This window comes from Cyprinus carpio, chromosome A25 (assembly GCF_018340385.1).
Source record: "Cyprinus carpio isolate SPL01 chromosome A25, ASM1834038v1, whole genome shotgun sequence".
Lineage (NCBI taxonomy): Eukaryota > Metazoa > Chordata > Actinopteri > Cypriniformes > Cyprinidae > Cyprinus > Cyprinus carpio.
Window position 1 is genome coordinate 16,927,075 of NC_056596.1, and position 12,165 is coordinate 16,939,239.

The 12,165-nt window shown below is 35.8% G+C and overlaps 1 gene segment (V, D, J or C); it reads left to right on the top strand.

Annotated features, from left to right (window-relative positions):
- Positions 1-3,179: 3,179 nt before the first annotated feature.
- On the top strand, positions 3,180-3,738 carry LOC122135635. The segment is given in 2 exon segments: positions 3,180-3,278; positions 3,416-3,738. Coding segments are annotated over 2 exon segments (372 nt in total).
- The last annotated feature ends 8,427 nt before the right edge of the window (positions 3,739-12,165 follow it).

The following is a 12,165-nucleotide window of genomic DNA, read 5'->3' on the forward strand; positions in this document are numbered from 1 at the left end:
CAATGATTGCTACTAAAACTGAATAAATACTTATAATTGTATATACATTTAAAAATAATAATTTTAATAAAAATGTAAACAGTGAAAATGGCAGCATATATATATATATATATTATATATATATATATATATATATATATATATATATATATATATAAAATAATTAAAATATTAACAAAAACCATGAAAGAACCTCAATGATACTAAAATAAAATTGCTTTACAGTTATTGGGGGATGGGGAGTTTAGGTAATGGGGAGCCCCCTATTGAAAATCTGTCTGTAACCCAGTGCAACCTTAAAGGGAAACTCCTCCCCAAAATGAAAATTTTGTCATTAATCACTTACCCCCATGTTGTTCAAAACCAGTAAAAGCTTTGTTCGTCTTCTGAACACAATTAAAGATATTTTGGATACACTGACTGCCTAATAACTTACGCTGTCAAGGTCCAGAAAAGTATGAAAGACATCATCAGAATAGTCCATCTGCCATCAGTGGTTCAAACCGTAACGATATGAAGCGATGAAAATACTTTTTGTACATGAAGAAAACATAAATAATGACTTCATTCAACAATTCGTCTCCTCTGTGTCTCTCCACATCACAGTAGCGCCATTTTGGAGAACATCTGCTGGACGCAAACTGCGTACGCTCATCTGTGTCAGCTGTGCTGCATGGATGCACTGTTTTCATTCAAATCAAAGCATAAATACATGTAGAAAATATATCCTTGTGTCACGGCTGATGTTGTGTCGCGGCTGTTGATGTAATATTCCCACATTTACCTGCTTAAAATTAAAGTTGTTTTGAAATCTAAAATGTATCCCTAAACTTTGCATGTTAATGTTTAGTACATTTAATTTATTTAATTGGTAAAATACCATTGTATGAAAAGAAAAGAAAAAAAAAAAACCTTGAAAAAATGGTTGAACAAATACATAAAACATGGGCAACAATTAAATTACATGATGGACAGTGTGTGTGTCACAGTGTCAAACTCCGTGGTTCACTCTTCTGACCATCAGAGGACTCCCTCGAACGAATATTGACTCTTACACTCTCACACTACATTTCCCATCAGCTCCGTATGTAGGACTGATCACCGAGCCCAGCTGTAGCCCATTAGGCTGGCCTTTATAAGCAGTCTGTTCCTACCATCTCATTGTGAAGTCTTGTATTACTGTGGTTTGTGTAGCCTGCCTGTTGTGACCGTATCTGTTCCTTGTGTTTGCCTCTCGGCTGCCTGGCCCGAGTTTAAGCCTGTTTACTGACGACGATTGTGTTTGCCCTCTGTCACTGTGTTTACTAGTGTTTGACCATTGCCTGTTTGACCACGATTCTAATAAAGCCTGCTTATGGATCCCACTTCGAGTGATGCCTCTTACAAAGTGTGTGTGCGTGTGTGCATGCCTGCATGTGTGTTTGTCATTTTAATTGTGTCAAATGTCAACTTATAACCGTACTTTTTTTTTGTTCAGTCTTTAGATTCTGTTGAAGCAAACAGAGAAAGTTGTAAGCTACAACCCTCCTAGTCTGCTCAGACAAGATATTTTCTAATGCTTAACATTTAGGTCAAAGTTGTCAGATAAATATATAAAGTAAAATGTTGTCAAATGTATAAAGCTTATGACCATGGGTAAGATTCAGAATTGTACATATACAGTACTGTATAATAGTTTGTTAGCAGCCTGCTGTTGTAAATCCCCGCCCACTTCTTTGCATCATCAGCACATGCTTCAAGGCCTTCAGTGCCTCTGAGAGGGTTTATAGGGCTGTGAGTTTTAAAACTTCATGACTGAGAGCAGAACAAATCAATCTTTCATCGCCTCAAAAACAATCCTCCAACATCCAAGACAACAAAAAAAAAAAACAAAACTGCGAAAAACTCATAATCGTTCAGCTGACATTGCTTTGCTTCGATGCGCTGTACAAGTACAGAAGGAAGTTTAAATTGAATTAAAAAATAATGTTATGAATAGTGAATGATACACAATCACATGGAACCTGCTTTTTCTAACTCTACGTCTGTTTCTAGGTTTCAGTGGGCAGGTGACTGTGACTCAGACTCCCTCTGTTAAAACAGTTCAGATCGGTGAATCAGTCACTATAAACTGCAAAACAAATTTAGAAGTGAGAGATGCCTGCAGGGGTTCATATACTTGTATGGCCTGGTATCAGCAGAAACCTGGAGAAGCTCCTAAACTCTTGATTCATTCAGCAAACCAAAGAGATTCAAACACTCCATCTAGATTCAGTGGCAGCGGATCCAGAACTGATTTCACTCTGACCATCAGTGGAGTCCAGCCTGAAGATACAGGAGATTATTACTGTCAGAGTGAACACCAGATCAGTGGTAGCTTGGTGTTCACACAGTGATAAAGAGTCGTACAAAAACCTCCGTCAGTCAGAGTCACAGTGACTGCACTGATACAGCTGAGAGATACTGCAGCTGCTGATGGATGTGAATCATCTCAGTCACTCTTGTCTGTAGATCACTATATTTTAATGCAGAACTCTAACTATCTAATAATGGATTAAAGAAGTACTGGTTTGTTTAATCACTATGATGGCTGAAAAAAAAATACTTGATGCTCTGCTCAACATCCCCAAAAATCATCCACTGTCCACAGCATTGCAGTCAAAAACTGAATTAACATTTATTATATGTTAAAATAAAATACTGTAGCACTTTTAAGATCCAATTTTCACTGTTAATTAGCATGCATATTACTGCTTATTGACTGTTCATCGATACTGTGTTCAGTTAACATTATGTCTAACATTGAATCTAAATATTTATCTTGTCTTTGAATTCTAACATTGAGGAACCATAAATATTTGATGCTGTTGCTTTTGTTTTTGTTATTATATTCTAAATTTTGTAAAATAAATTTGGTATTCAACTATTCTGTTTATTTCCTCTAATGATAGATTAGATGATGCATCATTATTTTGCACATACTAAACTCATCTCTATATATGCTAAAGTTTAGCAGAAAATGCACACTGGATGTTGGCACAGGGTTCGTCTTCCATTATGCAGTGTACATGAGATAGCAGAGATACATGATAGCAGCACAAGCTTGTTGTAAATCCTGCCCACTTCTTTGCATCATCAGCACATGCTTCAGTGCTCTGAGAGGTGTTTATAGTGCTGTGAGTTTAATACTTCATGACTGAGAGCAGAACAGAACACAATCTTCATCATCACACAAGTCAAAACAACAACAATGAACAACATCATCATCCTCATCTGGACATTGCTTTGCTGTATACAAGGTACATAATGAGAGCTGATGAAGCAGTATAATTAATAATGTTAGCTAACGTAAAGTGTACATTATAATATGGAACCAAATGTTTGTATTTGTCTTTATGTACATACTGTATATGAATCCTTTATATTTCTCTTTCAGGCTCCAGTGGACAGATCACAGTTACTCAAACTCCTGCAGTTCAAACAACTGAAGCAGGAAAGACTGTTGTGATGAGATGCACCGCCAGCACTCCTTTAACAGGCTGCACTCCACCATGTCTGTCCTGGTACTTACAGAAACCTGGAGAAGCTCCTAAACTCCTGATTTATAGAATAAACAAACTAGAGTCAGGAACTCCATCTAGATTCAGTGGCAGTGGATCTGACAGTGATTTCTCTCTGACCATCAGTGGAGTCCAGACTGAAGATACAGGAGATTATTACTGTCAGAGTTACCACAGTGGTCCGGTGTTCACACAGTGATAAAGAGTCGTACAAAAACCTCCGTCAGTCAGAGTCACAGTGACTGCACTGATACAGCTGAGAGATACTGCAGCTGCTGATGAGAGGATGACAAACAACACAACTTGGTCTAACTATGTTTAAGGAGACTTAAAATTTCGAAATATAGATTTATGATTAATAAAATATATATATTTTTTACATTAGTATTACAATTAAGTTTTTTTTTTTACTATGGAACTCTTGTCGTACCGATTTGTGAGCTTTTCTGATTTGTTTTTCAAACACAGTTTCATTGTAGATGAATGTAGTTCATCATTATTATAAATAATCCACTGAAAGCTGGAGATTCTTGCACAGAGAAACAGCAGTCAGAGTGATTCAGTAACAGTAGTGAGTGACAGAGACACTGAAGAACACACATCAGAATGAATCATTCACTGCGTCTCATCACAGAGTCAACAGGTTGATTCAAACATTCAGAGGTCAGTTTGACTGCTGAGAGTCTCAGTGTGAACTGATGAATATGAACAAACCTCATCTCTCCATTAGTGCAACTGTACTGACTCATTTCAGAGAATAAAGAGTCAAACAGTCATCACTCATATTTGAGTGATTGTGTTCCTCTCAGAATAGAGCAGCTCCATCAGCAGATGTTCAGCGTCCTCACAGGAGCTTCATGATACAGCAAATCTCAAAACACACCTGAAGAACAATCAAGACAGACTGTAGATATCAAACACATGAGGACAAATATGTTTTATTTTTTATTTTTTTTGATTATTGATTTTAAAGCATATCAGTGCTGAATAAAAGCAGACATGCAGTCGTGTCTGATGTTGTTGTGAAAAACAGAGCAGATGTCAGATGATAAAGAGTGAAGCTCAGTGTGAGAATGAATGAGTCGCTCATGTGCTGTTGATCTCCATGTGAGACATCAGTGAGAACTTCTCTGAACACTGATCTCTCCTCACTTCTCCTCACAGCTCACTGAGAGTCTCATGAGAGAGTCAGGCTGCTGCTCCAGCTGTTCAGACGTCCTTCTGTCCTGAGACCTGATGTTCCCCAACACCTTCAGCTCCGGCTCCAGTCTGAAGGGAAGCTCGTGTTTGTCTCTCACATCAGTGCTGCTGATCTTTGTGGAAATCTCTTCACACTCACTGTAGGAGAGATGAAGCCTGACAATCAGAGAACAAATCTCAACTCAACACAACAGTGTCTGGCCTTTATTTCTCTGCTCACAACTATTTTAGCAAAACAAAAGTAAACACAAGATTTCAAACATAATTCAATTCATAGTAGCTGTTGAAAGCTATCATTCTGCATTTTGTTTTGGATAGCCTAAAATTTTTACCAAACTTACTTGTCATGTGTTGAAAAAAAAACAAACAAAAAAAACAAACCTATTTTGTAAGAATTGGCTACAACATTTGTGTAACTATCTTCAAAAAGTATCTTTTAAAATTGTTTTCAAGTTCAAATAAATTTTAATTCATATTATTCATTTTAAATATAAGTTTTTCAATAAATAATAATTTAATACATGTTTTAATATAGCTTATATTAGAGATAGAGATCTTTCCAGAAGAAACAAAACTGTTAAGTATCAAGCTGTACTTTATCACAATATTATATATATATATATATATATATATATATATATATATATATATATATATATATATATGTAAACAAATATGAATTTGAACACGCATTGTCTATAGTTGAGTCTATAGTTCATATTCATCAAAAATAATTAAAGCTTGTAATGTTTTGTAGAACATGAACCTGTATGAAGAGATTTATTTGACGTCTGAGACTGACAGCTGCCTGTTCTGTGTATGAAGAGCATTTACATAGAGACACTTTGCATGAGAGTGATTATAGTGCTGTGAATTTAAAACTTCATGACTGAGAGCAGAACAGAACACAATCTTCATCATCACACAAGACAAAACAACAACAATGAACAACATCATCCTCATCTGGACTCTCACACTGTTTGCTCAAGGTCTGTAGCAAAACTTTAATAATGACCATTAATTGTATTAATTATTAATCATGATATGGAATCAATGTAATTCTTATACTTTGTTTCTTTCTTTCAGAGTGTAAAGGACAGATCACTGTAACTCAGAGTCCATCAGTAACAGCAGCTCAACCAGGACAAGAAGTCAGAATAAACTGTAAAACCAGCAGTTCACTGTATAATGATAATTACATGCACTGGTATTTATAGAAACCTGGAGAAGCTCCTAAACTCCTCATATATGCTGCAACAAGTCGTTACACTGGAACTCCATCTAGATTCAGTGGCAGTGGATCTAACAGTGATTTCACTCTGACCATCAGTGGAGTCCAGACTGAAGATACAGGAGATTATTACTGTCAGAGTTTACACTACCCGGGTAGCACTAGGCTGTTCACACAGTGATAAAGAGTCGTACAAAAACCTCAGTCAGTCAGAGTCACAGTGACTGCACTGATACAGATGAGAGTTTCTTTTACCAGAGTTCATGGGGAAAAAAAAAATACACATACAAACTAATGAGATTGTGTCTTTGGTAAAATCACAGCTGTGCTGATAACTGCACTCTGCACACTGATCATGTGATATTGTGGCAGGATGAAAGAAAACAGCAAAATACTTTAAAACTTTTAAAGATAACTTCAGCATGGATGTGTAACTCTAATAGAAATTATAGCAAATTCTATTTGTACAAATAGTATTATCATTGGATGCTGTTTATTGTAAGTGTAAATAGCAAAATCAAATTATTTAATTAGCAATAAGTATAAATAGTAGGATAGACTAACGCAGTACACAAAAGTTTCTTTTAAATAATAAATAAAAAGAAAACTAGATAAACAACAAAAATAATACAGTGTTGTAATGTATTGTATTGTATTGTTGTGTTTTTTGTTGTTTTGTTTCTAAATATTTAGACAAACTAATACTGATGTAAGAGCCCCTTTTTGGTTTTTTCCTCTGCATTTAATAGATTTCAAGCTGATATTTTTGTGTCAAAACTTGTAAAACTGGGTGTAAATGCCTGATCTGATTCAGATGTGCTTCTTTTCTCACAAATTAGGTTTAAATTCTTAAAGTGAAGCAAATCTTGTCATTGGTGGTCAAAACAAATGAACGAAAGTTGGAGCACCCCAGGCCTGTGTCAGTTCTGCCGTACTTTTTACCTTGTAGACAGATGACCGTCATACAGACAGAACTAATCAATATATCTTATAGTATGATGATGATACTGTGCTAATATCTATATTATGTGACTGTAGGAGCATGTAGGTGTCTAAAGGTAATGACAGATAATATGGAAAGAACATAGAGACAGCATGTGTAACTTTATTTTCTTTTTCATCTTAGGTGCAAGAAAAAAAATATTATTTTATATTTTTTACACTTTATATCTATGACCATGAGTGTTTTAAAGTACTGTAATTCCATTGGTACATAAATAATAAAAAAAATGTTCAAAAGACAACAGGGCCTATTGAAAAGGTACATGAATTACATTATCATAAGATAACCTTACTAAGACTGAACTGCTGGTGGTTCCAGCTAACCCATCGTTTCATCACAACTTCTCTATACAGCTGGGTTCGTCAACCATAACTCCTTCCAGGACAGCCAGAAACCTAGGAGTTGTGATGGATCATCAGTTAAGCTTCACAGACCATATTGCCACAACGACCCGGTCCTGCAGATTTGCCTTATTCAACATTAGGAAGATTAGACCCTTCCTGTCAGAGCAATCCACCCAACTTCTTGTCCAAGCTCTTGTTCTCTCCAGACTGGACTATTGTAATGCTCTCCTGGCGTGCCTTCCTGCATGTACTATCAAGCCTCTGCAACTGATCCAGAATGCAGCAGCGAGGGTTGTCTTCAATGAGTCAAAAACAGCTCATGTTACTTCTCTCCTCATCAGGTTACACTGGCTACCAGTAGCCGCTCGCATCAAATTCAAGGTACTGATGCTTGCCTACAAGACGACCACTGGCACGGCGCCAACATACCTAAACTCACTAGTTCAATCGTATGCACCCTCCAGAAGTTTGCGCTCTGCAAGTGAACGATGCCTTGTGGTGCCATCCCAAAGAGGTTCAAAATCAATCTCACTGACTTTTCCTGGACTGCTCCCAGCTGGTGGAATGACCTCCCGATCTCAATTCGAACAGCTGAGTCTTTACTCATTTTCAAAAACATCTAAAGACTCATCTTTTTCGCCTGCACTTAATCAACTAATACTAGTACTTTCCTTTTTCTTTTTCTTTTCTATCATATTCCAAAAAAAAAAAAAAAACCTGGCTACGTGTTCTGTACTAGACTAACTGAGACTTGTCATAGCACTTGTATACTGTTGTTGTTTTCTCGTTGATCTGATTGTTTCTACTGTTCTCATTTGTAAGTCGCTTTGGATAAAAGCGTCTGCTAAATGATTAAATGTAAATGTACATGTAAATAAGAACCCCTTAAAGCTGACCAGTAATATTCATAATGAATTTGTTCTTTTTACCATTTAATCAGTGATACAAGGGGCCCAAGATTCCATTGAGTGAGACTAAAACATTATTTTTTGCATCAAGATGACCTAGAATTCATTTTTTTATTATTTTATATGTTGTAATGTTTTTTCATATCATATCATATCATATCTCTCATAATATTTATTAAAATCATACATGGATGCTGCCTTATTCTGAGCTCACTCATTAGTGTCCCTAAAGCCGACCCCTACATCTACCCCAAATCATCCTGTAGTAAATATGTTCACTTTTCATTTTTATGTAAAATAAACACTTCTCTGAGCTGAAAGGTACAGTAGATTTGAACTTGGGTCGGTCTCATCGTAAGTTTATCCACTGTCTTTACTCTCAGAATTCATTACCTACATTCTTCATTGTGTCTTTTATAATTGTGTCTGGCTCAACCAGACAGTGGTGTTTAGTGTTAATAGTCAAGGCATAAATAGAAACTCCATAACAAATACTTTTCCAAGGTTAATACAGGTTTGAGGTGTTTTGTCTAGACACTCTCATGTAATTTATTCCATCTGCTGGTGTTTTCATGGTTCATTTTGACAAAAGGAATCAAACATAAAGATGAATGAATGAACAACACTATTTGCCCAAATATGCAGTGTATAAATACTGTATCCCACAATGCAATGTGTTTGACTTTCTAGTTCCGATATAACAAATGCAATCAACCATGATTTTTAAACATTTGTAAACAGACAAGTCAAGGAGCACAAACTTTTATATAAATTCAAAATAACTATTTATTTGTGAGATTATATGGACTGCACTGAATCACTGAATTCAGTTTTCAGCAATGTAGTATGCTGTTATTTGAAAGATTTTTTGATGCCTATTACACATGGTTTCATTAATTCAAAAAATACACTGGTGTCTTGTGTGCTCTGGAAGTGTTTAAGACTCAGTGTGTTCAAAGATATAGAATACAGCGCTGTGAAAAATTAAGTATGTCCCATGAAATGTGTAATTTGTGTGTCAGTACATTAGGACATCAGTGTCAAAATGGCTAAAAAACTAATTAAGAATTTGTATACTTAAATATTATTAATAATTAACTAATAGTTATCACCTTACTTACCAAGTTGATTGATTACATTGATAATTGCAAACATTTTTTTTGTATTACAAGTTTTCAAAAATGTTATATTTAAATATGCAAATTAGGCATTACTTGATGAAATATGCGCTAATTTGCATAAATTTCTAGTACAAAAATCTGAACACAGGATGAAGTCAGTTTCAAAATTCTTGTTTAATTTTTTTTGACATATTAGAGTAAAAAAAAATAGAGAATGTTTTTACAGAAGGAATTCTGGGTATCTCTTTTTGTCACTCCATAATTCAGAAAATACATTGAACAGCTAGAAAACAATATATTTTCACCATTTTTTGGGGAATAAAATGTTGTATATAATCAAGAAAATTATATATGACCAAATCCCTCAGAAAACCTTAAGAATATAGACAGGAATAAAAATGTAACGTTTTGTGTGTGTAAGTGTCACTGAAGTGGAGATTTATGGCTCAGAGTTGGAGAAAAAACTCATTTTGAGAAAACCGCTTTTAAAAATATGTATTGTAATTGAAATCTATTGACACAAATAGATAAAGTGCTATAAAAGAAACACTTAAACAGTGTCTTTTGGATGTTTTCTTTCCATAAGTCTGAAAAACACTTTATGAAAAGCCAAAAAGCCCAAAATCTAAATATTGACAGGTGCATGAAAAAAACTCTGTTTTTGCCTGCAGTGTCTCCCCTTAAAGTCATAATTTCAGTTAGTGGGGGAAAAGCTTTTGTCTCCTGTTGCTATAGGGTGCAGTGAATTCGAAAACAGTTTTTGCATTTGAATGTGGATTTGTATTTTAAAATTAAATATTCAGAATTATAATTGTGTTTGACAGCCCTAGCACACATGCAGATCAGTGGAAATAAAAGTTTTTACTGCCCTGATGGAGACTAGGATATAGAGGAAGCTCTCAGATTGTGGTGTGTGTTTGTGATAAAATCTTCTGCCACGGGTTGACCAAGGACGACAGAGAATGGGCCGAGGAGTCCTGTATGTAGCTCAGTCAGGACAGGTTTGCACAAAGCAATGAACATCTCTGGAAATGTGTGAGCATCAGTAGCAATTAGGCAGGAACGACAGGGTCTGTGACATGTCAGAGTGGCCTGATCCCATGGAATAGTGTATAGAGTCGAGGAGGGACTGACAAATATTTACAGGGACATATGTGAGGTCTGTTGAGCAAACAACTGGAGGACGATCAGTGTGGGTGGCTTGGGTGATTTTGCTTATTGTAATTTTGGTGATTTTGTGTCCTTATTACAGGTTTAGCTGATTTCAGCTTCTGCCTGTAGGTCTGTATTAGATGAACCAGACAGTGATCAGAGAGCCCCATAGCTGCCCGTGGGACAGAGTGATATGCATCCTTTATTGTGGTGTAACAGTGATCCAATATATTTCTGACTCTGGCGGGACATGTAATGTGCTGTCTGTATTTTGGCACTTCACGGGAAAGATTTGCTTTGTTAAAATCTCCAAGAATGAATAAAAGAGAGTCTGGGTACCTATGCTCCATTTCAGTTATTTGTTCAGTCAGCTGAAAGAGGAAAACTCCTGCAGCGAGTAGAAAGGTTTACAGTTTATGAAGAGTGGCTCTAAATTAGGGCATCACATCTTTTTCAGAGTTGTTACATTTGAACACCAACTTTCATTGACATAGAAACACAATCCACCGCCTCTCTAGTTTTCCCCGTTAACTCTGCGATGCGATCCGCTCTGAACAGCTGGAAGCCCGGCAGATGAAGAGCGTTGTCTGGAGTGGCTTCACTCAGCCAGGTTTCAGTGAAACACAATGAAGCAGAGTTTTAAAAGTCCTTGTTGATGCGTTGAGGAGAAGTTGTTCATCTGCGTCTGTACATGCGTTTGAACAGCACCGCTGCATCTCTGACACTTGTGGCAGTCTTTCTTGATGATGAAGTGACTTCAAAGAAGTGAAAATCCACTTTAAACTCTTCTGATTCTTTGTTTTGCTCAGCCATTTGCAGGCTTAAGTTTGTAAAAAACAAATAAACAAACAAAAATATTATGAATGTGCTATTCACTTTTGCACTTTGTTTTCAGTAACTTTTTTTCCCCAGAGATTTGCATTTTGATGCTTATATTCAATGATGAAATATTCATAGTGTACTTTTCAGTAATGCAGACATAACTAAAATGTTCTACAAATTGATAAAAAAAGAGCTCTGCCATAGCATTTCAGAGATCTTTTATTTATCATGTATTTTGGTCAAGATACATGCTGCTGTACTTTTTAAATGTTCTCTAGCATTTTATATTTATGTTTAATCATTTATGTTTAATGGTTTTTGCACCTTTTATAATATTTTTAATACTGAAAAAATAAACAGCTTAATAATAAACTAGTAGTGTAATGCTAATGCATTTCTAATGAGCTGAAAAGCTATTGGAATGTTATTGAATCACGTTAAAATGAAAGTATTTAAAAGAATATTTTAAATGATAATCAAAAAAAAAAAGAAAAAATCTTGACCATGGGCGCATCAGGTACTCGCAGGCAAAACTATGGGTGCTCAAGAAAGGGAACAAAATATTCAAAATAATAGGTGGATCCTGTTGCATCTATGAATGAAGGTTTGGCAGCAGAAGTGAAACTATGGTAGTTGTTCAGTCTCAGATCATGTAACAATCAAACAGAGACACTGGGAGTGTGGATGAAAATCCCATTTGTATCAGGAGGGAGGATTGTGGATCCTCCCCAGAATAGAGCAGCCTTGTTCCAGAGACCATGTTCCAAACCCCAAGAGCTTTATTTGACTAGATTTCTACTGCTACTGATCGAAGCCTGAAAACACCTGACAAACACCTTACATGC